A 27,270-nucleotide genomic window follows, 5' to 3' on the forward strand; every position below is an offset into this window, starting at 1 on the left:
CCAGTTTTCACAGAGGCTCGGCCATTATGGATCAGGCCAATTCTAAAGTTGGGACACTTGCAAAACACTGAGATGGAGACAAACAAAGAAGAGTCAGAGCTGAGATATCTGGAGTTTCAGCCCCCAGTGTGAGTCAAACTCTGACAAGCTGAGATAACCCCCAGCTGACATCATCAGAAGTCATATTCAAACTTGAGAAATGTCCTCCAGAGCACCAGAGTACATTATAACTATCGTTATGGCCTGAATAGTTTTATAGTTTTGACATGTAAAGTGGTCTTCAACCCCTAACCCTTAAAAGACAAAGACTCCTCGACTCGAAAAAAGTTTGGTTTTACACAGAGGGAGTGTGTATGTGTGCATGACTGAGCAGAAACACAGGTGAGTCACATGATTGTGAAATTACCCCAGAAGGCAGGAAATTCAATCTTTATTGCTGGCAGAGTGCTGGTCAGAGGAGTGACAGGGTGCAAAGGTTTCATCTACATACCTCCCAGGGCCTAACATGCAACGATTAGCCATATTATTACACACAACAGCACAAAAAAACAACAACAGATATACAAATGGAAATTAAGTCAAATTACCTTTATTGGTCCAATATTTAATAACCAACACAACATTCTTCTCACAAAATAACAGTAACTGCTGCAGCCTTTTTTGCTTCAACACATTCCTTATAGTGCACTTTCTTTTGTCAAATTTAAAAAACGTGTAAAAATGCTACCAAGAAGAGCCAGTAGTGTCAGAATGTGACATGAAGCTCAAGCAAACAGGGCAAAAATAGTCTCTTACAGCAGTGTGATCTTGACTTTTAAGCATTTTTAAGTCTACTATGATCCAACAACCCTCACACTGTGCAAAAATCTTACAAGTGCATTAGGGTAACTTCAACAGAAATCAAGTCGCTGAGGGTGTTCCCACATTTTACAGCGTTTTCACTGCCGTCTGGAGGCAATAAGCCATCTTTCTCGCTCTTTCTTCTCATGTTGGGTGAGAAAGAGTGGTCTGGTTCCTAAGTATTTGAGAAAAATGCAATATTTACTATTTTGTACTGCAGTGTACAATAAATTGCTCTCTGCAGTGATAACGCAGCATGAATGAAACTTCACAACATATTCACACAGGAGTCACACTGCACTCAAGTTGAACTTTCAGGTAAAAGGTCACACACCCCCACTTCACTTCACCCAAAACAAACACAGACCCTCAACAAGCAAATACACACACAAACACACACACAGACACAGCTCTGAGCACAAATGTTAAGGCGAGGAATAACCCTTTTTTCGTATTGATGGGGCTTCTTTAAAGAAGTCTATTATCACTTAGATCTCTTTGAACCTGAGACACACCCCCTTTGAACAGCATCTTAATCTTCAGGCGATAGTTTACAGAGGTGGCACAAAGTCATTGTTATGCAAGTGACAAGTAAGTCCTAAGTGGTGACACATAAGTCTCAAGTCAGGTCAGTCAGATTTGGGGTCATTAACAATACACGCTGAGATGGCTCAGGAGCTTTTTTTTTCTTTTTTAATCCTTACATTTAGGGAGGGCAAGTCAGGAGTCACTGGTGTTATAATCAAAGCTGACTTGCAAGGCTGTACAAACTCATCACATTTCTGAGCCTCGCATTTAGAGTTTTTTAGCCTTTTGTGACATAACTTTCCCGTCTAGACTGTTTTGTTTCCCCCGGAGCTATAAATCTTCATGCACGGCTCTGTGGCTGCGTTTGTCCAGCCAGGCCTGCAGCAGGGGAAGGTTGGTGTCCATCCAGCGGATGTTATCCTGGATGGTCTCGTAGGTTTGCCGAATGCACCTCATCTCAGAGCCCGTCTCCTCGGTCAGGGAGCCAAAGAAGCCTCTCACCTGAGCACAGAGCAAATGAATGTTGTGTAGTCAGACAGTGATCACGACTTCCTGTTGAGAGTAGTCACAATGTTGAATGCAAAACTATTTTATTTGGCAACCACTGTTCCACAGATCCATTTACAAACTGCTGTTCATGGCTACTAATTATTCTCCCCATTTGAATTAGTATTTGTTTGCCAGCATTTTCTTTTAAATCAATAATAAAATTACAGCAAAATATGAAAGATAGGAGACGAAGGAAACATGTGGGACAAAAGAGTGGATTTACATTTGTTTCCATGCATAAATACTGAGATACATTTTTAAAAAAAGAAGCCAGGGTGTTGGGGCAACAGCAAACACTTTCTATAGACAGAGATAAGTAATGTAAGGCTAAAAGCGTGGTCCATAACGGACACACAGTCTTACCTCATCTAACATCTCCCTGGTAGAATACTGGTTGGTCACCCCAGTCACCATGTATGAGATGGTGTGAGAGCCCAGGTCAAACCTGTGGCATCGAAGCACAGAGACGCAATTCAAAGTTCAGAATACACAACTCTGCAATTGTGAAAATTAGAGAGGAATAAATAGCATATGCATGTTAGAGCTGACTGACTTCTTGATCAGGCTGTGCCAGTTGGCTCGGAGGAAGTCCCAGGCTAGTTTGTAGCCATGGGGGTTCTTGCTGACGGAGACGACCACGTCCGGGAGGTCCTGAGTCTTCATCACCTCACCGTGGAGGCTCTGCTCCATCATCCTGTGGGCGCAAACAAGAGTAAGAGGAAGAGCACATGAAATAGGGGGGACACAAGAGGATAATGAAAGGGCAGAAAGAGATGAAAATTAAGAAAAGAGGAAAGAGCAGAGAGGAGGGGGGTGGAGAGCGTGAAAAGAATGGGGAACCATCAAAAGAGGCGTGATATAATGTGCCCACCACTTGAGCTTGTCCTGCAGGGAGCTGACAGCCATTGCTGTCTTCATGCGGCTCTTTAAAGACATTTGCAGCGAGTGGCGGTACTTCTCAAACAGGAAGTCCCACCCCTCTGGTGTTCGAGCTCCAATCACAAACACAGCCATGGTGACGTCCACAGGGAGGCTGAAAACAGAAAAGGGTTTCAGTCCGGGAACTATCTGGAAGTTATTGATCTTACACAGAAGTGCCTAGAAATCTTGAAAACCTATAAGCAGTATTGGTGAGGAAGAACTAATATGTGAAGGAGACTGCTGGTGCGTTCTGTTAGGGCCGTGACGCCTCACCTCATGTTGCTGTCAGAGTCCTTCCACTTGTTAAAGAGCTCGGTGGCTTTGGTCACGCAGGGAGGGTAGTTCCTGACGCAGCCAAACAGCAGCAGGTAGCTCCTCAGCACTCGCTCAGACACTGATCCAGAGTCAGTCCACTTCTGTCGGTCAATCAGATCCCGAAACAGATCCACAATGTAGTCCTGGGAAACAGTTGTGTATTGATCAGCACTGAAAAGGCTTGTTAGACAGACTGACTGAATGTCATTTGCTGGGTGGATCTAAGTAAACAATTATATGTTTTAGTAATAATAGTCATATAGTTTGCTGCTTTTCTCTGTTTAATGTCATTTTTATTTTAGTTTTTTGACTGCAGGCTCGACCAAACTAGTCCTATGAAGACATGACTTTGGGATCTGTTTATACAATTGTCATTATTTTCTGCATTTTACAAACAAAATAACCAATTAATTAATCAAAGACATGTGGAACTTGTCGGTTTTAGCCTTTATCTATCCTTAAACATTTTATATTGAAAAGTAAACTGTAATCATTTACTAAAATAGTAGAATGTGCAATAAACTGTGAAAGTAAGCATTGATTTGGATGATAAAGCAGAAAGTTTCCACTGTGTGTTGACTGAACTCGTGCTGTGTTCAAATTCTGTGCCTGAGGGGAATTTAGCTTTGTTTGAACTGCCAGATGTGACAGGGGACACTCTGCTTATTCAACATGAGCACAGTCCATTGTTTTTCAAGCTTTTTCAGGACTTATGGAAGAAACCATGGCAATGACTGTACACGTCTCTCTCTGCACAGAAGCTCAGGCTGCTTTATGATGATAAAATCACTGTTTCTGTGAATGGAGTTTGGTTTTGGCGAGAGCGATACAATGGCTGTTTCTGACTAAACAAAAAGGATCTTGCCCGTTAACAAAAAGGTACCTCTGTTAGGATCCTTTCCATACTGTCGTCATACACAACAATAATCTGCCTGTCAGTGGCAAAAATAAACTAAATAAATAAATAATTAAAACTTCCACTTAGTCAATGTCCAGCACAGTGTTGCGTTAGAGTACTGTGAGGGTTAGAGTACTGTTATAACCATTTTTTCCCCAAATACCCTTTGATTTGACTTTGTTTTCCAGTCCAGAAAATTCTAAGTGAAGCTAGATACTATTACTGAACAACGACGGTGGAATTAGGCTCTAAATGTTTGGGAATGTGTTTTTCCATGGGCCCTCTGTAGTCTACTGAGTAGTTAGACTGAATAGTATGTTCCGCTGATATTCTCTGGTCAAACAGTAGTGCTAACTCTAAACTAACCATCTATTTAGTCAGTTTTAAGAATAGCTTTGCTGGAGCAACATGTCTGTTAATTCCAGCTTGTTTTAGACACTATTGTGCACTGTGACACTGAAACTGCAACCTGTTCTTTTTTCAATCTGCACAGATTTAGATGCTAAGCCTCCAATTTCTGTTACCTGTGACTGGTGATTTGTTATATTCTTACTGAAGTGTTGCTCAGAGGCATCTTTGTCATTTTCCTCCCTATAAGCCATCAGTCTGGTTGTCCGTTGTACAGCGTTTATTTGTAAAGAGGACTTTCTGCAACCTAAAAGCTTGACAGACCAGTCAAAAAAACACAGTGAAGTCCTCTCAGCTATCTGACCGTGCTGAATCAAGCTTTAGTGGCAGGCGATCCCAGACTTTTAAACGGCGGTGTACAAGGAATACTGAGCTTCGTCTGGTCACTAACCTTCATCTGGTTCTCCACAGCAGCCATGTCTCTCTTCTCCATTAGTTTGTAGAGAGGTACGAGCTCTCCAAAGCCCTGAGTCACAGCCATGATCTCCGTCTCCCTGGACAGGTACAGAGACAGCTCCAGAGCCGTGTCCAGCCTCACCTTCCCGACACTGCGACACACACGACCACAAATCAGCACCATGTTGCACTTATGTCCCTTTTTGTTATTTTACATTTGGCTGATTAAATGGGGCAACACTGAATTTCCAAACAAACAAGCCCCTTGTACCACAAAGTCGTGGCTATATCTTCTTTCTGGGGAATTTTCAATCTTCCAGCCAATCTGATTCCTTCACTAAAACTAGTTATTGTGTGGCGCAGCACAAGCAGCAGGTTCAGCTGTTAGTATCTGATCTCTACACAGACCTGACCAGCTGGAAGACGTTGTGGATGAGGCTGGCGCGGTCGTTGCTTGTCAGGGCCGTGTGGTTGTGTTGCAGCAGTTTGATAATGGAGTTCCACCCCTCGCCTGCGTAGTGGACCATGTAGTAGCCGTTCATGTCCACATTGAACTTCACCCAGTCCACCTCCTCCGGCAGGTACAGGACGTCTGCATGGCAGAGGAGTAAAGACAAGCTTTGACGAGAATTAAAATTTCATGTTTGTGCATAAAGGGCATAAATGGAGCAAACTAAAAGTCAGCCTCCTCCCACGGAGCAGCACACCCACCCGTCTTTGTCTTAAGCAGGAAGCGGTGTGTGGTCTCGGACACGCTGGTCCTGTAGGTCAGTGGGATCTGCCACAGGAATCTATCAACACACAGTGATAATAAAAATACTTAGAATTAAAAAATCACATATAAATGATCAAACTCTTAAGATGATGAACTGAAAAACATAAAACAACATGAATAATTGTAGATGTAACAATTACTAAAACTATATATTTACTGAGTAAAGATGATGCTTTAGAATGTACAAGTTGGGACGCTGTGTAAAAGGTAAATAGAAACAGAATGTGATGATTTGCAAAACCCCGAAACTCCATAATTAATTGAAAGAGCCCAAAGACAACATATCAAATGTCGAATCTGAGAAACTTCATTGGTTTTTGATAATAATTTTTTGATCTCCTCATTTGGAATTTCATGCCAGCAACAACTGGAAAAGTTGTGAAGTGCTAAAAGAAAACAGCTGGTGGAACAGCTCACAGTTAATTAGGGAAACTGGCAACAGGTGAGTAACATGACTGGGTGTAAAGAGAGCCTCCAAGAGAGTCTGAGTCTCTCTGAAGTAAAGATGGGGAGGGGTTCACCACACTGTGACTGTGCTGGCAAAAATTTAAGAACAATGTTTCTCAATGTAAGATTGCAAAGAATTTGGGCATTTCATTGTCTACATCACATAATGTCATTAAAATATTCAGAGAATCTGAAGAAATCTCTGTATGCAGGGACAAGACTGAAAACCAACACTGGATGGCCGTAATCTTCAGGCCCCCAGACGACGCTGCATTGAAAACAGACAGATTCTGTAGTGGACGTCACTGCAGGAGCTCAGGAACACTTCCAAAAGCCATCGTCTGTGAACACAGTTCATCACTGCAGCCGCAGATACAAGCTGAAATTCTACCATGCAAAGAGGAAACCGAATGTAAACCAGATCCAGAAACACCACCACCTTCTCTGGTCCAGAGCGCATATTTTTACTGCATGTTAGTTTATCTTATTCTATTGTCTTTTATTTTATTATCTTTCTTATTATCTTGTTTCTAACACGGGGTTGCAATGCAAATTTCGTTGACATGTCCATGCTCAATGACAATAAAGGCAATCTTGAATCTTGAATTTAAGATGGACTGAGGCGAAGTGGAAAACTGTCCTGTGATCTGACGAGTCAACATTTGAAATTCTTTTTGGAAACCACGGAGGCCGCATCCTCTGGGCTACAGAGTAGAGGGACCCTCCGGTTTGTTATCAGCATACAGTTCAAAAGCCAGCATCCGTGATGGTGTGGGGGGGCATCAGTGCACATGACACACTGGGAGCCTGCAGATGTGTGAAAGCTCCATTAATGCTGAGCCATATATACAGGCTTTGGAGCAACATGTGCTGCCAAGTAAACATCACAGCAATCCTCAGTTCCCAAACTCACTCATGTTATCCGCTATGGCACTGAACATTTGACATTTTACCCTTCAGTGAGGGAGGGGTCGTCTGTCTTCAGGTAGCGCTCCTGACTGAGCCTGACCTCGCGACCTCTGACCTCCACAGTGACCAGCGGGAAGCCCTCCTGCAGCGTCCAGGTGTCCATGATTGTCCTGACATCCAGCTCATCACCAGAGTACCATTTCTGCATACGCACACACACACACACACACACACACATTAAAATGATATAACATCACAAGCAGCCACAAATTTGCAGCATTGCCGTAGATATAATACTGAATATGTGTAAGCACATAAGTACGTAGAAAAGTATCATGTATGTAAAACAGTTAAAAAGAAAATGAAAGTCAGATGTTTTTGTTCTTATTTGAGCAAAAGTGTTACACAGCATGAAAACATACTGAGGCTGCAGACTCGCTGTTGCGCTTGGAGCAGAACTCCTTGTGTTTCATTCGGCCTTCGTCCATTTCATCCGAGTTGCAAATCTAGCGGGGAGAAGCGCAAAACATTAGCAGAAACACATCGCAAACACAATCTCAATCATGCCCGGCCCCAAATGATGTATCTGTAAGTGCACTAAAGGATTACACGTGCAGGGAAGTTAACTGATTTGTGCCCCAAAAAAGATTTGCACGGCAAGATGAAAAACAGGCAACAACATACATGTTTTAAAGCTGAAGATGGGATTAAGGGCTAAATGAGACCACAAAACCTGGCATCACCCCGTCAACATCCTGAAAACTGCTCAATTTGACCAGATGTTCATCGTCATGCAGAGATATCCTGACCAAAAGCATTATGACTAGTTTAATTTATTGTCCCATTGTCTTATTCATTAAATGCCAGATTTCAAGTCCAGAATTTTAAGGGAGGAGTGACGCCTGACTGAAATTCAGACACTTGGTTTTACACTCACATTAGTCAGGCTCTCCCACAGGTGGCTGTTGACAGTGTTCTGGTAGCTGTAGCGCTTGAGGTATCGGATGATGCCAATCTCAAAGGCCTCAGGAGTCAGGAAGTCCCGCAGCATATTCAGTATGCACGCTCCCTAAAATAAACAGAAAACACCACACAGGCATGCTGAGAATGAACAACCCAACCACTTTCTGCTGTGTGATTAAGTATTAATGTAAGTCATTTCAGCTGTATGCTAATGTTTTGCTTTGACCGCATAATTGGGAGCAACCCGATTATGCAAATTAGGATATGTATATTACTGACACACCTTTTGATGAGTCTGCTGTTAACCAAACACCCAGATAATTGTTTGCAAAGTTTTAACATCCAAGTGCTTTAACAACATACGACTGGTACTCTGACAGAGTGAGGCTGACCTTGTCATATGACACGTCGTCGAACATCTCCTGGATCTGGGTGGGGTTTTCCACGTGGGTGGAGACAGGGTGGGAGGAGCTGAGGGAGTCCACCTCCATGGCCTCAAAACATTTCCCCAAGAAGAAGTCATCCTGGGAGAAAGAAAGTGTGTTTACAGTAACGCCCCCACTGCAATGTCAAAATAATCCACAAAGGTCATTTTTATGTGATGTAAGACTTATTCAGCTAATGTCCAGTACTTATGTTGCACTATACCATTCATATAAGTCTTATTGTGCCTTCTGAATTTGACTTAGGCAGAAATAGATGGAGAGAATGTACATGGAAGAGATACGCTGCATTGTATTGCAGACTCTGACCACTCGTTTACAGTAAGACAGTTTCCTGTGCTCAGCTCTCACCACGTGCAGCTCTGGGTAGGTGATGTCGAGAGAAATGTACTCCATGAACTTGGCGAAACCCTCATTGAGCCACAGGTCATTCCACCACTCCATCGTCACCAGGTTCCCAAACCACTGGATGGAAGAAGAGCGTTTAATGTACAAATGCATCTTCTGGTGTTAAAGCGGTTAAACGTCACTAAAGACTCTGGATGTGACAGATCTGCCACTGCACATGCTGACACTTAGCATCAGCCTGCAGCACGAGACAACGGCTTCCAACGTCAATCATCCACCCACGAAAGTGACGCAACTTCTGTTCTCGTCCAGGATGACAAACTGCGACGCAGACTAGTTATTTTTATTTTTCAGAGCAGACGCAGGCCAGTTACCTGGTGCGCGAGCTCATGGGCGATGACCTTAGTGAGACCCAGTCTGTCTGAAGCTGAGGACTTGTCAGGGTCGAAGAGGAGGCCCGTCTCTCTGTAGGTGGTCAGCCCCCAGTTCTCCATCGCTCCTGACTGGAAGTCAGGGATAGCAGCCAAGTCTGCAGGGAGCAACGGCGAGCACACAAACATGTTCTAACACAAATTATTTTTTAACATGAATCTCTGACTCTGGCAAGTCAATATGCATTTTTTTTTTTTTTTTTTTACAAAATAAATACTGTAGCTACTGTTACTCCAGAGGCTTGATACCATGGTAACAACATGTATTTCCACTGACCCTGTTTGGGAAGCGGGTAGGGAATATCAAAGTAGTCATCGTAGAAGTCCAACAGCTTGACAGCAGCATCCAGAGCAAAGGCCGTCTGGTCGATCTTCTCGGGTACGGCGTAGACTGAAATCTGACGGGAATCACAGTGAGCAGTGTGTTAGGTTTAATCAGTGGACGCATGGTTGTTACATTACTCAGAGTGAGAGACTCACCTTCACACCGTGCTGGGTGGTCTTGCTCACAGACAGGAAGTCAGACACAATGTAGGCCACCAGGTAAGTGCTCATTTTCACGGTGGTGTCAAAGTGATCCTCGAGCAAACCACCCGGCAGCTCCACAGTTTTTACCTGAGAAACACAGGTGTGTCGTGAAAGAGATGGAGAGAAGGAAGGAGAGGTCAACTACCAATTACAGATAGAGTACGGTGAATTATTACATCTTTAAATCTCTTAATGCTTCTTTACTGAGTTTACAGTGTTTCATTGTTTAGGTTTGGCAGTGAGAATGAAGGCAGAACTCAATTTTACCAACCAGTTCTTCCACAATCCCTCACTTGTCCTTAAAGTAAACAGATATTGCTGCATGTGTGTGCACCTTAGGCATGTTGGATATGGCTATGTGACGTGGCTCTCGGATAATCCGTATGGTGAAGTTGGCTTTGAAGGCCGGCTCATCAAAACAGGGGAAGGCTGCACGAGCAAAGGTGGCTTCAAACTGCGTGGATGCCAGGACCCTGATGATGTAAATAACAGTGGAATAACACGCTGCAAGAAGGCTAGAAGGATCATTAAAGCTGCTGTATGTAGAAATTTAAAAATCAATTCATCAGTGCAAAAAGTGCTGCACAAACAAATAAGACATGCATGCTCTCACCGGACTTCCCCACTCCTGGTGCGGTAGCTGCTCTTGTAGAAACCGTGGAAGCTGTCAGACAAGTTGGCAGCAAACCCCAGCTGAACTTCATACCTCCTACCTTTGGTCAGCACAGAGTCGGACAGCAGGGCGAGCTGGTGGAAATGGGGGTACTCCAGAACCCGGAGGGGCCTCGCGCCTTCAGGTGCGAGGAGCAGCACGCTGGATACCTGCATCTGCTTGGCGTGGAGAACGACGGCGCTGGTGTCTTCGTGCACATCCAGCAGGATACGAGCGACGCCGGTGAAGTCGAGGGTGGTCAGGTTGGGGTGGATGGTCAGGTCGTAGTGGAGGGGGGAGACGGTTTTAGGAAGCCTCATGCGGTCCCAGGGGAATGGGTGGCCGTTGGTGGCTACGGGGGCATCTTTGGCTTGGCCCTGGTTTGGTAGCTGCGCTCCTGATGAGGGAGGAAAGGGAAGGAGCAGGAGGAGCAGGAGAGGAGCCGCGAACATGGTGAAATCCTCTCACCTGAAATACAAATATCACACAAACACAAATTATGTTCAGAAATACTTAAGATTTATTGCACATTTTATATATTAAGGTCCTGGGGGCACAGACAATTCTCAGGGAACAACCAGGACTGACTATGTTCTCCAGAGTTCATAATGTGTCTGATTCTTTATATGTGTCTCAGTCCTTAGGTAAAAACTCGGTTATAGTTACGAACCGAGCTGCTGTGTGCGCAAACACACAGCAGCTCGGGCACACGCACATTTCCATTCATTTACGCTCACGAGCCCCCATCGAGAAAAACTCGTATTTCACCAAAGTTGAGGCTGTTAATTCATCTGTTCTTACAGGCTTCACACCAGCCTTTTGTGTCACAGTTACTATAAAACGATCGACTCACAGTGTCGTCTTCTGCGCGCAGTTTCAGCACAAATACTTCAAGAGTGAAAGTGAAAGAGGTGAGGGAGGCGTTGCATGCTGGGAGACAGCGGAGGAAACGTCCCCTCTGTTCATGTCTCCTGCTCACACAGACAGTCCAGGAAACGTGAGTTTTACAGAAAAAAAAACAAATCCTGCAAAGGAACAAGTGTGTCACTCTGTGGTTATGAAAACGGAACAAACGAGAGGCAGCTCAGTGAAGTAGGAAACAGAAGGGAAACATTCACTGAGGACAGGAAGTTCCGCGTTGTTATGCGCTGAAATGATATATTTCACCACTGGATGGCGCCATTGCTTTGATTACAGGTCATTTCTGTCCCTCTGTCTGAAATACATCTTATGGAAACAACTGAAATGAATTGAGCCCGATTAAACTGAACTGTCAATTATTATTGTTGTTTTTCCAACACAAGAATCTATTGTTAAATCACAAAAATATGCACAGTTCATTACAACTCTATATCCAAAGCCTATTTACAGACCGGAGTCAGTAAAATCAGTTAGAAAAATGTGTACAATTCAAATTTGCCTACACAATTCAAAGGTCAGCAATCAAAAGAAAATAAAGTCTGAAAACTGACAATATAGCAAACTATAACATTGTCTTACATTATTATTCATGCAGTCAACTAAAATGTGAGAACTTCTTTTTCACTACTGATTTCATGTAGCACTTTAACATTTGAATTCATTGTAAAATGACATTAATTTTCTTGGTATTGGAACCAAACCTGATATTTCTCAAGTTAAAACAAAACAAAAAGCAACAAGTGAACTTTTTTCTCTCAGGTTGTCCTCAAAATAAATCAAATCATGGAAATGATTCATTCAGTGGCTTGATAGTCCCAAGAGTACAAGAGAATGAGATGGTTTCTGTGTTCAGTTCTCCTGTAATCCACATCAGTTTTGATTCCTTCACTTAATTTTCCCAGGACTGTTATTAAACAGGTTGCATAGAAAGAGGAAGTTATGCGCAAGAAAAAGAGTTTTTTGCCTGATAACAGGCAGTTTTTAGATCAGATCATTTCACTTGTTTCACTATTTTTACTCCTCCATCATCTTCATATGGTATTATAACTTGTTGCTGAGGTTTTATTACTGAGTCTGAGAAATGTAATGCTTGAAACTAGAATTTCGTGAATTATAAAGCTGATCAAGACTGACAAGTACGAAGCTGCTTTGTCGAAGACAGAATTTTGTTGTATCTGTTCTGTTGGCAGTTAATTTAGCTTGTTTTAAAGAATATTTCCTCCATTTGATTGCTCTTTTCCCCTTGTTTTTAAGAGCTGAGTTTTTACAGTGTATGTCCTCAGGCTCACAAGAAAATGTTTATATGCTTGTGTTTGTGTATTTAAGTCAATAAACTGACTGATTTACATAGTATTAATGTACTGAGGACGTGAACACAGAATACAGAGCCATTTCAAACCTGCCTCAGCTTTGCTCTGCTGCTCATTCAGCTGTTCAAAATATTACACAAAGCTGAAAAGACAGTTTGGCCAACAGCTGCCTTTAAGCCAATCCGGCATAATCTAACTCAGTTAGCTTTTGCTTGTCAATTATTTCCTGTTGTAGTGCTACGTCCCCCTTGTAGAGATTAGAGAGAGATAATCTCACTTCAGAAACCGGTGAGCATCTAAAGTTTCTTACATAAATAAATGAGACATGAGTGAATATCACCTGACATGCGCATTTTAATTCCATGTGCCAACATGGAGTGTTAACATTGAAAATAAAAGGATTTGCACCCCCCCTCACACAAAGGGATAAAGTCCATCCCATCTGCAAACATTAATGAGTAAACTTTACAATGAGCATGTGTCTGTCTTATGGGAGGTCAGCTGCACTGGTGTTGCAGTCATAATTTGGGAATCAGATGCAAATATTTTCTCTCACATAAACCTTTATTCGTAAGCAAGGCTAAAACACTCAGGACCTTTGCTCAGACAGACCAAAGAGAGGGCGAACTCATCTATCGAAGACCTAATTCACGGGAGGAGAATGCTAAAGGAGGTGGTGATTTCGATTGTGTGCGGCGCTGTCGTACTGACCGTAGGCATCCTAATCGGCCACTACGGCATCACCAAGAGCAGCAGCTCGGCGCCGTCCTGGGTGGATGATGTGGTCCAGGATGTTGACGAGGGCCTCATTGAGATGTTCCTGTCTGAGGTGGACAACATCCAGATTCAGGAGAACTTAAAGTGAGTGGATGAGCGCGCAGATCCTCTCAGTGAGGCTTTTCTTTTTTGGTTATTTGCTCCAGAGAGATCTACTGAAACAGCTTTGTGAAGCAGCCTTTGTGTTTGGTTTTCACCATGAAGTATCTTAATGTCTAAATAAACTGAAGGCTCATCAGCAGTGCTTTGAGATCCACTGAAAATAGCCCTTTTTATAGCCCTTTTAAGTTTTAGGCTGTTCAATATCCGACATATGATTGAGTCAAGCTTTTATTATCTTCATCTTCTCCACAGGGAGTTGACCAAAGTGCCCCATATGGCCACCACAGCTGGAGACGAGCAGACAGTGCAGCTTATGCTAAAGAGATGGCAGGACCCCAAAACCGGCCTGGACCAGGCCTGGAGAGAGGAGTACAAGGTCTACCTGTCCTTCCCAGACCCCAAGAACCCCAACAAGGTCACTGTCGGTGAGTCAACAACTTGTTGAATGTGTTAGATTGAAAGAGGGGACAGTCACACCATCCCTCTCCATTCAGTGTGATTTTAAATGATGAAATTCACCGGTTCATGATCCTTTAAGGGCCATTAACGGGTAGCAGATCTAGCACAATATGGCATTATGAGATGGAGTGAGTCAACAGGCTTTATTTCATGTGTTTTACTGTATGATTTACTGCTGTGAGAGCTGCAGTAAAACTGCATTTGATTTATCTACAACATCTGCAGGATCATCCCAGGGAAGCCAAAGTCCTCAAGCCATTCATAAATTATTACATTTAGCTCATGTTTCCCATCATGTCGCATCAAAACCAGCTTTAGCTGGAAGCGATATTTTTTGGTTTTGAAATAACATTTACATTCCATACTCAGTCCAAATACCTGACAAAACTACTCATCTAAGTCCACGGTCTGATAGATTCTGACTTCATTTTTGTGGTGTCTAACACTGAGCAGGTCTTCATTCTGCCAGACTGAGCAGACAAGTCACCATGAGTTGTCCATTTCAGTGAGCGCGACTGACACTGTGCTGCACACGGCCAGGGAGAGAGAGAAGAATTATACTTCAGACCAGGTTGATCCGGATGTGGTTCAGCCATACGCTGCATACTCCCCTGCTGGACACCCAAAGGTATCTGAAAATCTGTTCAAAGCTCCTTTAAAGATCCCTGACCCCCACCAACAGGGGTCTGTAGAGTAATCTTTACAGCTTCAGTTACATTTGGTGGCAAACCACTACGTTTGATTCCTATAAATACCTTTTAATCCAATTTTGCCTGTTTAAATGAATCTATTGAAATGCCTGTTTGCTTCAATGAAGCTCACATAATTTATGGTAATTAATCTCAGAAACGATGAAAAACCACATGATTGTCACATCCCTTCCTCACAAAATACAAGCTTACCTCTCATAACCTTCGAGGCCCCTTTCTTCCTGCAACTCCTGACACAAATAAGGGACATTTATCTGTTACTCACAGTCACTTGTGCTGTCAGGGCAAAATGTGTGTTTGACTGGCAAATCATTAATTGACTGTAATGATGTTCTAAAAATTCGATTCTTCAAAAAAGACCTGAAAACTTCTGCTTTTAAACAGTGGTGAAGTGGTGGTGCAACAAAAGCAGATCTGACACTTGTCTGGAGGTTTAGTTTTTGTCGATGCAATGTGAATACCTTTAAAAGGAAAGAGGGGGAAGAGATCTATCATTTGGAATGATTTTTTTTAGGTCAAAGTCAGATATGACTGATGAATTACTTGTGCAGACATGGCATCCTGAAGGCTAAAACCTTGATGTACCATTAACATTGCAAGTTATGATGGTGACTGAGTTAATAAACCAACAAGAGTCCAGGTGTTAAGAGTGGATAAGCCTGGTTTATCTGTTATATTACTACCTGTGAACATCTATTGAAGGGAGGAGGCCATGATAAGGGTTTTAATAAGGCGGAGGCTGTGATAAGGAAAAAGATAAAGATGTGGTTAGAGTCTGGTGAAAGGATTCTCAGGAGGCGGTGTGAGGTGGAATTGTTTAAGGTTTTCATGAATGTGAAGAAACACAGTTTATTATATTTCTTATAGCAAACATCTGATATTTACTGGCTCTCCCAGGCTGAAAGAACTGCACAAAAGGCAGCTGTGATTATTTAAATTTGTGTTATTAAAAGCTCACATGATCTGGTTCTGCATTGGTTCGCTGGGTTGCCTCTCGAGTCGCTGCTGCTGACACAAAGTTAATATTTTTTTGGTGGTTTCAGGGGAGACTGGTGTACGCCAACCAGGGGAAACCAAGTGACTACCAGCGGCTGAACCAGACAGTGGACCTCAGAGGAACCATCGCTATCACCAGATATGGTGGAACAGGAAGAGCCGATAAAGTGAGTTACGCTTTGTGCAAATTAGTGAGCAACTGACTATCCTGTTTATGTTTGGTTGTGTTTTATAAAGATAAGCCAGAACAGTCTGTCCATGTGAGACACAAGCTCTGTGCCAAAAGTGTCGGATACTTGCTTGTGAGCTTTGAATGCTTTGCAAAGTGTCGTCAATAAAGTCAACACGTCTAATCTTTAAACATCACCTTTTATTGAGACATGAAAGGGTGTGACTGCAACTTATATTGTCTTCATAAAGAGAGAACAAAGACAAAAACTTAGCAGACTTTAATGCGCTGAAGTCTGCAGCATCTGCACGATGTCCGGATAATGTTTTTTCCCTCAGCAGGGGGGAAAGTGAGCTTCTGCATTAAAGCTACTCTGTCTTGAAGGTGCACTGAATGTGTCATTGTGACTTTTAATATTCAACTGCATTTCATGGACATATTCTAAATAACGCTGTTTTAATTGATGAGATAATATCTTCTTATTATGAAAGACAATTTTATTTTTTAATGACCCACTGTTTCCTGTTTCATGACCCACTTTTACTTTGCTATCATCCATCTTTCCATCAACCCTGTTCTCTCAAAGGTATTCACTATTCAGGACTTCCCTCAAAAACAGTTTATAGACTCATAAATAATTCCCTCAATCATCACTGATGAACCACTGGATGTGTGTGGTGGTGGATGTATCTACAGAGACCCTGCCCTCTGCCTGTCTTTTCTTTTTTTCTTATTTTGCCGTATCCGGGATGTTTCTGGTCTGCCTTTGGGCAGCTGGTGTGTAGCCATCAGCCAATCACAGCATGCACGGTATGAGGTTGAGACTCCATTAATAACGTAGTGGCCAGGTTACATTGCTGTCTCCGTCTCTCTCCTCTGTTTGACTGAGTGGCTGAGCTACAAACGTGTCTTTGTCTTCCTCTTGTCTCCTGATCCCACTGCTGCTGCCACTCTGCTGTGTTTCTGCCATGAAGTAATATTTTCCTCTCACTATTTTAGCAGCTTGTTTGGCTTATTTGTCCACTCTCTCATTACCCATTATGCCCGTGTGTGCAGGAACCCAAATGAGTGTGACCACAGTGTCTTGTTTAATTAGCTGCATGTGAGTATATTTCCATTATTTCAAATAGTAGGTCTTGGTGATTGGGCAGCACAGAGCAGATGCTGAGTCACAAGTCAAGTTTGGCTCATTCTGTCCACTTTGAAGCCATCCAAATGGCGTACAACTCAACATTGGATACACTTCAGATGTTTGATTCCCATTTCAGCTCTGTGGTTAGTAACTGCAGGACCAGTGTTGTTTGTGAAATGATTTTTGATCTGTCCATAAACACCTGGACATACTCTGTGGATTCACTTTCTGGATAAGTATAGAACTCATTTACTAAATCTGCACTTTTCTTTCTCACTTTAACTTGAAGTAACTTTAACAGTACCCAAACACAAAAAAACAAACAAACACAAAACTTATTTTAAACAGTTTTTTAATGGAAATGCTGCAAACAGCTCAAATATGTAACTTCCCCTAAAACCACTAATTGTTGGGGAGGGGGTGAGGGGTGGGGTGGTCTGTTTCAGTACGGTTAAACAAATGAGATACAGCACACTAGCAGTTTCCCCCTGCTTCCAGTCTTCATGCTAAGCTAACCAGGTCCTTACTCCAGCTTTGTACTCAATGCACATCTTATTGGCTGTCAGAAAGAAAGCAAATAAGCTAATTTCCCAAAATGTTGAACCCTTAAGTTAAAAAGTTAATGGTCTTAATGCTGTGTTCCCACGTGGCCATTATTACAAAGGTTAGTGCCAGGTGAATTGGATAAAGGTTTGGGATGACATACTGTATGATAAAGGTCGCCGTGATAACAAGCACCACAAACGTTTTAGAAGTTCTCTTGTGAGGTTATCTGGTTTTCCTGAAACCTGGGACCATCTTGTGATGAGATCACACCAGCCAAGATGCCCGTCAACATATTGATGTTCCGACGCACAAGTATGCAGTAGTAACTACTAAATTATTATATGAGTACTCATGGGTTGGGTTTTTGCACGCCGCCTTCATTTTGATCTCAGTTAATTTAAACACAAGATACTTGTGCTCAAAAAGAGGATTCATTCTCAGTGAAGAACCTTGGAGCTCTAATCTGCCTCTATACCTGCCAAAGAGCAGTGATTCCTAACACGTCTCTGGGGGTCATCAGGTGGAAACCTCCCTTCAACAGTGTTTCGCCTACTTAGTCCCACTACACCTCCAGGAGGTTAGGCAGTGAACTCCGGCGTCCCAGAGTCACCCCCCCTAGTGCCAGTTCACACTGCTCCTACACAATCCAAACAGCACCGCCACGTTCAACTGACCCAGAGATGCTCCAGGTAGTGGCCAGTACCGATGCTACCATTTAACTATTGCTAATGCTACTGCTAACCGCTAGGAAGAACAGAAGAAGACAATACAGTTCCGATGCTACCATTTAGCTAATGTTATGTGCTAACCGCTACCTGCTAAGAGGAACAGAAGAAGACAATAACGCTAGATTCACCTATACTGTTAATGTTAATTGCTAGCTACCAATACTAACTGCTAAGATACTATCATACTCTCACCGCTTTAGCTATTGTTAGCTGCTACAATGCTACCACAGGCCTAGATGCCACATGTAACTGCCGATTGCCACACTACCATCATCTACCCCTGCCTCTCACCAACTGCACCAAGAAAAAGCGGGGTGGGAATACAAACCCTGGTTCGGGTAGGGGATAGAAAATAAAGAGGTAGAGTCAAAAGATGAAAGTAGGGATTGGATACAGACCCTTGTTCGGGTAGGGGGTGGAAAATTTAGAAGGTGCTGAAGGTGGAGGCCTAAACCACAGACTAGATTTAACAGCCTCTTCTAACATTTCCTTCAAGAAGCAGCAAACCCTACCATTTCCTTCAAAAAGCAAACAGAGCAGGAAAACAAACCCTAACATTTCCTTCAAGAAGCAGACAAAACAGGAAAACAACCAATCAAAAAACAAGCCAACTCTGTGTCTTACCACGCAAACTCACCTGAACAGGCCGCATGGTCCCAAAGAGAGACTCTAGCTGGCCACACCCCCACCTTATCTAAACTTCCTGGTTCTCTTCCTATTGGCAGAGCGAGAAGATGGGGCGGGGAAAGCAGAGCAGAGGAGAGGTGTCTTGTTCAGACTTTAACCTCTTCTCTTGCCGGGTTAGGCATGCATGTCCTCTGCCTGCCCCCCCACTGTCCCTATTTCACCCCCCAACTACTATTATTTCTCCTGATCCATATCCACTGACTAGACCTAGCAGCCTCATCTGACATCTCCCTCACTGTCTTTCTTAAATTCTTAAAAAACAACTATATGTGAAATATTCAAGATTCAAGATTCAAGAGTCTTTATTGTCATTGCACATGTCAATGAAATTTTCATTGCAACCCCCATGTTAGATGGTAAGAAAGATAAGACTAGAAAGAGTGAATAAAATTAAGATAACTACAATAAAATAAAATAAACCAACATGCAATAAAAAAAATATTCGTGAAGCAATTAAAAATATAACAGAATGAAAATATACTTAGGCAATAAAATATACTAAACAATAAACAATAAAATATGGAAGTGAAATGTACCGACAGAATAAAATATGCCAATGAAACTGAAATGTGCTGATATACTAAAATGTATATAATTATAGTATATGTGTGTACATAAAAGTCAAGTACACAGAAGGTGCAGGTGGAGGTAGAGGTGTAGGTGTAGGTGTAAAGTGCGGTGTGCAGTGTTCACAGTTCACACAGTCTCTCACTGCAGTGAGGGGCTGCTGGGGGTGATAGCTCTAACAGCTCTGGGGAAGAAGCTGTCCCTCAGTCTGTTAGTGGTGGTGCGGATGTTCCTGTACCGCTTTCCTGATGGAAGCGGTACAAACAGTCTGTGGCCCGGGTGGCTGGGGTCCGTGGCGATGGATCTCGCCCTCTTTCTGACCCGACCTTCATATATAGAGTATATGAAGGGATATATATATGCATAAATGTGTACAAGTACAATAATTAAGGTTGAGTAAATCATGCATACAGTTGTCACAATATTAGTAGAAAAATGTCTGTACTGCAATGCTTCCAGGAGGAAATGCCTCTTGCATTAAGTTTATTGAAAAGATAAATGAATGAACAATAGTCAGCTGTCAACCAAATGCCATGTGTATTTGATCCAGGCCATCAATGCAGCACCCTACGGCGTCCTCGGCGTGCTTGTCTACACAGACCCTTTGGACATCAACGATGGCCTCATGTCAGACGCCAACGAGACGTATCCTCACTCTTGGTACTTGCCGCCGTCTGGTGTGGAGAGAGGTTCCTTCAACACTCACTATGGAGACCTGCTCACACCTTACCTGGCTGCCAAAGGTAAGCAGTGGCTTGTTAAAAAATGGTACACAAGGTTCACAAACATCAGTGTTTGTCTTTTTTATTGTGTGTTTACTCTCCTACTCCTGCACTTTGGCTCCAATAATATCTGAGGGGGACTTTTACAAGAGTTACATGCAGCCTTATATAAAGATAAAGTCAGGCCATTTTTAATCATGTTATGTTAATGTGTAGCTTCTCTATAACCCTTCAGAGTTGTGCATTTTTTTGCAGAGGAAACCTACAGAATTCCCGCTGAGGACATTACAGGGCTCCCTCCCATTCCTATTCAACCAATCGGATTTGAGGACGCCTACATACTAATCTGGTTCGAGATAAGAAACATCTGCTTATAAGAATGAATACAGCCCAAAATGGTTGGTTATGAACGATTCCTAAACTGTTTTCCCCATTGTTTATTCCAGTGAGCTGGGTGGAGAAGCAGCTCCAGATGACTGGCAGGGGGCATTCAACTGCACCTACAACTTTGGTGGCCCAGGGTTCAAAGATACATCTGTTTTCAACAACAGGTAGTGAACTGCAGACAAGTTCAAGCATCAGCTGCATTTAAAGGATCTAGGAGTATTTTCTCATGAGCAATGCACCTATATAGATATTCTATAATAATCATCAAACCTTTCTATTTTTACAACCCTGATTAGAAACAAGAGGCTGTGTAAAACATAAATAAAACAGAATGTACATACATGGTACATGTACTCAATTGAAAACAGTACAAAGACAATATGTTTCATGTTTTATCTCATCCACTTCACTGATTTTTGTAAATACATGCTTATTCTGAATTCGATGCTAGTAACATGCTTCAAATAAGGTGGGACAGGAGCAACAACATACTGGGATACTATAGACTTGTTTCGCTCTTGTCAAACCTCATTGTAATGTTGTCGCCTGGTTCCACTCCTCTGAATTCTGCCCACGTCTCCAATTTATTCCAGCAATGTGAATCCTTCACTTTTTAGTGACTACTAGAAATTTTCAGGTCCCAGAGAAGCATGTAACATTACATTTTTCTAAATACACCAAGTTATAGAGGCAGCAGTCGTGCAGTGGGACGTCTGTCTGTCTCCATTCCTTGTTGCTTCATAGTGAATTTGATCCTCTTTTCCAGTGACGTGAAACTGGACATCTTCAACTTTGAGGAGGAGAAGAACTCCTCCAATGTGATGGGAGTTATCAGAGGGAGTGTGGAGCCAGGTGAGATGTCCAAATCTGCCATTAGTCTTCATCTGTTTTCAGCTTGTGACTGCTCTGCAGCTGCTCTGTGTTTACGTCCACAGACAGGTACGTGATCTATGGGAACCACAGGGACAGTTGGGTTCACGGTGCCATCGACCCGAGCAGCGGGACGTCTGTCATGCTGGAACTGACCAGAGTGCTGGGCACGATGGTCAAGGAGGGTGAGGATATTAATGGCTAAAAGAACGACTAGTTGTTTTGTTTATAGCGCTGGATGGAGAGGTAATCTCTGCTCCTCTCTGTGGCAGGCAAATGGAGGCCTCGCAGGTCAATAATCTTCGGAAGCTGGGGAGCAGAGGAGTTTGGCCTTATTGGGTCTGCAGAATACACAGAGGTGATTTGCAATTGATCCACAAGATTAGACATGAAGCAATGTGTAAATGCAATTCTAGATTGTTTGTTTTAATGCAAGAAAGCTTTCTTTTTCCTTACAAGTGAAACGATGAATAAGCAATAAAACATTTAGGAGTGTCAGTCAGGCACAACCTTTCTTGGCCTGGTATGAACAGTATGGTGGCTAATGTTAGCTCAAGCTAGCAATCTTTAGATGGATATTACTGTTTCACAAACATCCCTTTGCTTAATTGAGTGCTCTTCTCTACTTGTGCTACTATTGCACTAAATTTACCATTAATCCAATATTATCTATAATTTGTCACTGCAGTGACAAGCACTGAAGTCTCACTTTAAGTGTTACTTGTATAATCACAGCACTTGCAGTGACAAATATGACCTTGATCTTCTCCTTTCTCCAGCAATACTTCACCAAACTCAGTGAACGAACCGTTGCTTACATCAATGTGGACATAGCTGTTTTTGGTAAGGAGCTCCACCTGCTGTACTTGTTAAGAGTAAAGGAAAAAACGTGATGCCTTGTTATATTCTCAGTCCTTGGGTTCACCTGGACAGAGGCAGCTACTGTAGTGAGGCATTTGGAAATTCCAGATGTTTCTGAGAATGTTCTTGAACACTATCTTGTTGACAGACATCAACTATTTTGTGGTATGCGATGTTAAATGAATGAAGAATGGCTACAATGGCTGCCACTGCAGATCGTGTTCACTAACTGTGCAAGTTAACAGCGATGCTAATCAAAAACACTCAAGCGTCTTCCACTCCTCAGCTAACGCCACGCTCAGAGCTTCAGGGATGCCATCAGTACAGAACGTCATTTTCGAAGCCGCAAAGCAGGTGAGCTCAGTTCTGGGTTTTCTTTCCGGCATTCTAACTTGAACAAAACTATTTTCCACAAACCACCACACATTAAAGTGTGTTTGCTCTCTAGGTCAATGCACCTGGACTGGACTCCACATCTGTGTACGACAACTGGATCAAATATTTCAACCGAACAAGCCCATCACATGGACTCATTCCCAGGTAACGATCACACCTTTCTTATTTTCCTAAAGCTTTCATTGCATCCGGAGAAGAGTTGTCAAGCTTTTTATTCCAAATTCCCCATCCATGGCCGAAAGTCTGCAGAACTGATGGCCGTTTCTCAACTACTGATCTAGACCAAAAGGCCTGATCCAAAATCTGTATTTGATCGGTCTTTAGGGAAGAGCAGCCTTGTGATTGGACATGTGGAGCAACAAATTTGTTTGCAGCTGTAGATTTTTAAAAATGGTGGCTAAAGTAAAATGCTGTGAGTACTGAAACATCTGAACATTCTTGGTTTTTGTCTTCCTTTGACAGTGTGGGATACCTGACCGGAGCCGGGAGCGATTACGCTGCCTTTGTCCACTACCTGGGAATCACTTCCATGGACATTTCATACACGTACGACAGGGTATGAAAGACGTCCTCATAAACTCGCTGCCTTTTACTTACTGTAATAGATTTTTGTCTGGTGACAGTGTGATGCTGTAGAAACCTTGCATGGTAACAATTCTTTAGTTTCAAAAAGTTTAATTTTTCCACCTAAATGTGCCAGACATGGAAGGCAGCAACGACAAGCATAACAAATCTCTTCAGTCTCTGGTGCAGTGCTGTGGCCTCAGTTGAAAACCTTATCATTTTATTCTTCTGCTGTCATTTAGTTTCTCTTCACTGGGCCCAAGAAACATTCCTCCCCCCTGCCAATTGGATCTTAAATTTTTGCACTTTGCTGCCATGCTGCACTGTTTTCCTTTAAGCCGCCTCACTTTATCTCTCGTTTTAAACTAGCTGTCAGCCAAGAAAAGTGATCTGACTCATTGAGTCAGTCATGTAACTCCTGTCATATGGATGTATTTCTCATACAGAGTAAAACAAATGCCCGGATTTACCCTGCGTACCACACAGCGTATGACACCTTTGACTACTCCTCAAAGTTCATTGATCCTGGTGAGCAAAGATGTCTCTCATTTTATCACATGTGGAATTTTCTTCACTTTTTTTGTCACTGTAATGCAGATTGTTTTTGTGTTGTGTTTTTTAGTCTGTTAAAATGTGGTATATTTTAACAAAAGCCTTTTATTTCTCTGTTTTTCTTGCATTTAACATCTCATTCTACCACTTCCTCCTCTCAGGGTTCGTCAGCCACCAGGCCATTGCCAGGACAGCGGGAAACGTCCTCATCCGATTGGCTGACAGCCTGGTGTTACCATTAAACTGCAGTGACTACGCTGAGAGTCTGGAGGAATACCTCAACACAGCAGTTACCCTCTATCAGCAACAGCTGCAAGCTCAGGCTATCTCCATGGGTAAGCACTGGCAGAGATGTTTCAGAGATGCAGGGGAATATTTTCTGCTTCGCTGCACATTGTTCACAATTCACATTGTTATGATTTTTCATGGTTTTGTATTGTGTGCTACCATCTTGGGCCAAGGCAGCTGAAATAGTCACTTAACTTACTGCATTACTTCTAGCTGTTGGACCTAAGATCGACAACATCTCTGAGTGAAACCAGCAGTAACCGAAATGCTCTTTGTAGCAGGAAAACCCTGAAGATGTAAGCTGTAAAAAAAACTGTCTTCAGGCTGCACTTAAGAACAGAACAAACAACCGAAGGAGCATCTGTTTCTCCTACTTGCAGTCACAGAGGATTAGAGAGGGCGAAATCTTTGCCAAGAGGCTGCACAGCTGATCTGTGTCTTGTTTCAGAACCACTAAAACGGGCAGTGGCCAGCTTTCGCACTGCAGCTACTCATTTGGACCAGACGATTCTCGCTTCAGACCTGGCAAATGAAACGTAAGAGCACAAACATACATACACAGACATGCTGTTATCATCTTTGCCATCCACATAGAAATTAACGCCAGAGACCTCCCCCTCCATCTCTCTTCTCTTAGACCACTGAAGATCAGAAGGCTCAATGACCAGCTTATGCTGCTGGACCGAGCTTTCTTGAACCCTCTGGCCTTCCCGGATAAATATGCATTCAGGTGAGAAGATGAGTTGCCAATCCCAAAATAAAACTAAACTAACCACAAGGTAAATGCGTGCAAAGAGAGTAGGAGGAGACCACTTGGTCATGGTCATGGTTCCCACATGATGTATCCTACTGACGCTGGTAAAGCCTTGACTTTTCCTCTAGTGTCACACTAGTTTGACGATTTCGAATGAAATGTCTTGTCCATAATTGGATAATTGCAATGAAATTCTGCAGATATTCATGTCCTGTGCAGTAATAATTTTGGTAATCCCTTGATTTTTCATCTGGCGCTGTCATTGGTCAGTAGATGTCCATTTTTTTTGGTAAATATACAAATACAGTATGCGCAAAACAAACGGCATTCCCATGAGCCTCAGATGTTCTTTGTGTTTAGTGCTGATTAACAAATCTTAGCATGATAGCACACTATACTCAGAGAGTGAACATGACAAACTTTATACCTGCTTGACAGCATGTTAGCCATGAGTATGTAGCTCACCACCGTGCAGCCTCACAGCATTCTTGGTCTTGTTGTCATAAAGATGCTTGTAAGCTTTTGCTTCTATAAATGCAATAAATTCACAGAGCTCAGTTTCTTCTCTGTCCCATTTCTCTTCTTCTCTGTCTCTAACAGAGATGATCTGATTCATTGTGATTCAGCACATCTCTAAATGTATTGGTCAACTGCCTCGCATTGTTAAATTTGTCTTCATTTCCTTGTGTGATGCACAGGCATGTTATCTGGGCTTCAAGCAGTGCGGGCAAGCCAACCTTCCCAGGTCTGGCTGATGCCTACGCTAAAGCTGAGTCATCAGGACTGTCCAGCGACTGGGACAAAGTGCACTACCACCTGTCAGTCCTGAGCCAGGCCATCGAGGGCGCCGCTGAGATGCTGGTTGACGTCATATAAATGAGGAGGAGGAGGAGGAGGAGGAGGGAGGAGCTGCACTCGCTCAGGGACTTTTGAAAAAAAAAAAAAAACAGGGACCTGCAGCCAATGAGCACTGATCAGCTGGGCCGTGATGGGACTGTTGTGGTGGATGATCTTAAATAAGGCAGCTTAGGAACAATTCTCACCACCAAACATTGACATGAATGATGTCTTCCATCTTTGTCACAGGATTAAAATATTGAAATATGATGTAAAGCACTAAACCACAGCAGTTGTTGTTCTAAGTGTACATGAACTGTTAAACTGAGTGAACAACAATTAATACCACCAAGGACAATAATGAAGAAAACAGTGGTCACAAGTAAGTGACACAAATATCCACCTCAGTAAAGCACAGTGTAAGACATTATCTTAGCTTGCCATGTGCTTCAAAAAGAAAAAGCTGTCTTTGTTTTCTTTACCCAATCAATAACCAGCTCTGATCTTGGTGATGTTTAACTTCATGCGATTGTATCTCGTCAGCTGATCCTCATCATACATGTTTAAACTGGCTTTCAGTGTTCGCTGATGCATGTCAGTAAACTAATTCATGTTTTTATACGAATTTGAAGAGCTGAGTAAAAGCAGAATGTTTCCAGAAAAGTTTTTCTGTTCTCATTGATTTCCTTTTTTTTCCTTGCAGAATTAACATTTTAGAGGATTTGGCAAAGACTTATGATGGGAGTTTTTGGATTTCAAAGATCAACCGCAGCACATTTCTGCTGGAGCAAGATCCGTGTGACTGTCTGTGTGTGCCAAAAGTATTTCACCTGACAGCACCTGAGCCACCATGACTGGGAAAGAAAAGCAGGCGCTACAGAGCCATTATAGCAGAAGGAAATGTGTGGTGTTGGTACAGAATTTAACAGATCAACCGTGCTTTTAAGCACGAATTTGGTGTAAAGGCATACAGTTGGATAAATTTTGAGCTAGAAATTAGTGCAAAGGTTTGTCATATAGGGGATGAATGCCTATGAGCAACATTTGTCAGGTGTCGGGGGTATCAGCCAATTAGCACTTTGATATGACAGTTTTCCCAGCAGCATCAGATGACTGTCAGAGCTCCAAACAGGCTAAAATGCTAATTATTTGATGCGTCACATCTGGAACATTTCAACTGTGCTGACAAACTGCATCTCATTGAAAACCTGCATGTACTCCATGGACCTCAATTGCATCCTGTTACAGCTGCTTCCCCACTGCAGGCCTGGATGTAGAGCTGCAAACCTGGCGCCTGCCACCAGGGGTCAGAAATGCTTTGAAACAATCCTGCAGGCAAAGTCAGCATTTGGTTTAGTGTTTGTGTTGCTGTCACAAAAGCTGAGTGACAGTGCTGGCTACAAAACCAGTCAATTACGCCCTCTGAAATGTTAATTAATTTCACAAATTCGTCTTAGGATAGTGCTGCCAATAATGCTGTTAAGCCTGAGTATAATAAAGAAGTGTGAAGAAAAAATCAAATGAGAGAGATGAGAAAGGAAATGAAGCAATAAAAACTGTTCTTCTCCTTAACTTAACTTTCCT

General features: G+C 42.6%; 2 protein-coding genes across 2 annotated transcripts; one reads left to right on the forward strand and one right to left on the reverse strand.

Moving 5' to 3' along the window:
* Nucleotides 1–573: 573 nt before the first annotated feature.
* Nucleotides 574–11,346, reverse strand: erap1b (endoplasmic reticulum aminopeptidase 1b). Its single transcript, XM_041936216.1, has 19 exons — nt 11,205–11,346; nt 10,313–10,819; nt 10,034–10,172; nt 9,652–9,786; nt 9,449–9,569; nt 9,115–9,269; nt 8,744–8,857; nt 8,342–8,473; nt 7,924–8,055; nt 7,409–7,492; nt 7,031–7,188; nt 5,567–5,646; nt 5,264–5,447; nt 4,851–5,007; nt 3,112–3,296; nt 2,789–2,950; nt 2,471–2,611; nt 2,281–2,362; nt 574–1,869 (listed from the first exon to the last, which is right to left on the reverse strand). Exons 2-19 carry the CDS (start codon nt 10,801–10,803, stop codon nt 1,699–1,701), a joined length of 2,823 nt encoding a protein of 940 aa, XP_041792150.1. The 5' UTR covers nt 10,804–10,819; nt 11,205–11,346; the 3' UTR covers nt 574–1,698.
* Nucleotides 11,347–13,243: 1,897 nt separating this feature from the next.
* Nucleotides 13,244–25,725, forward strand: naaladl1 (N-acetylated alpha-linked acidic dipeptidase like 1). Its single transcript, XM_041936219.1, has 19 exons — nt 13,244–13,443; nt 13,714–13,886; nt 14,427–14,548; nt 15,674–15,793; nt 20,006–20,198; nt 20,433–20,526; nt 20,624–20,728; nt 21,331–21,416; nt 21,500–21,619; nt 21,707–21,792; nt 22,214–22,277; nt 22,582–22,649; nt 22,744–22,835; nt 23,154–23,247; nt 23,702–23,783; nt 23,969–24,142; nt 24,544–24,631; nt 24,733–24,825; nt 25,548–25,725. Exons 1-19 carry the CDS (start codon nt 13,244–13,246, stop codon nt 25,723–25,725), a joined length of 2,232 nt encoding a protein of 743 aa, XP_041792153.1.
* The last annotated feature ends 1,545 nt before the right edge of the window (nt 25,726–27,270 follow it).

This window comes from Chelmon rostratus, chromosome 5 (genome assembly GCF_017976325.1).
Source record: "Chelmon rostratus isolate fCheRos1 chromosome 5, fCheRos1.pri, whole genome shotgun sequence".
Classification (NCBI taxonomy): Eukaryota; Metazoa; Chordata; class Actinopteri; order Chaetodontiformes; family Chaetodontidae; genus Chelmon; species Chelmon rostratus.

Excerpts from the sequence above, each read along its gene's own strand:
- erap1b (XM_041936216.1), bottom strand. The coding sequence starts at position 10,803 with ATGTTCGCGGCTCCTCTCCTGCTCCTCCTGCTCCTTCCCTTTCCTCCC. Across the intron at positions 7,493-7,923 it reads TGTGGGAGAGCCTGACTAAT|ATTTGCAACTCGGATGAAAT; the intron begins GTGAGTGTAAAA and ends TCTCCCCGCTAG. Across the intron at positions 3,297-4,850 it reads CTGTGGAGAACCAGATGAAG|GACTACATTGTGGATCTGTT; the intron begins GTTAGTGACCAG and ends ACTGTTTCCCAG.
- naaladl1 (XM_041936219.1), top strand. The coding sequence starts at position 13,244 with ATGCTAAAGGAGGTGGTGATTTCGATTGTGTGCGGCGCTGTCGTACTG. Across the intron at positions 20,199-20,432 it reads ACCTTACCTGGCTGCCAAAG|AGGAAACCTACAGAATTCCC; the intron begins GTAAGCAGTGGC and ends ATTTTTTTGCAG. Across the intron at positions 23,784-23,968 it reads CTCAAAGTTCATTGATCCTG|GGTTCGTCAGCCACCAGGCC; the intron begins GTGAGCAAAGAT and ends TCCTCCTCTCAG.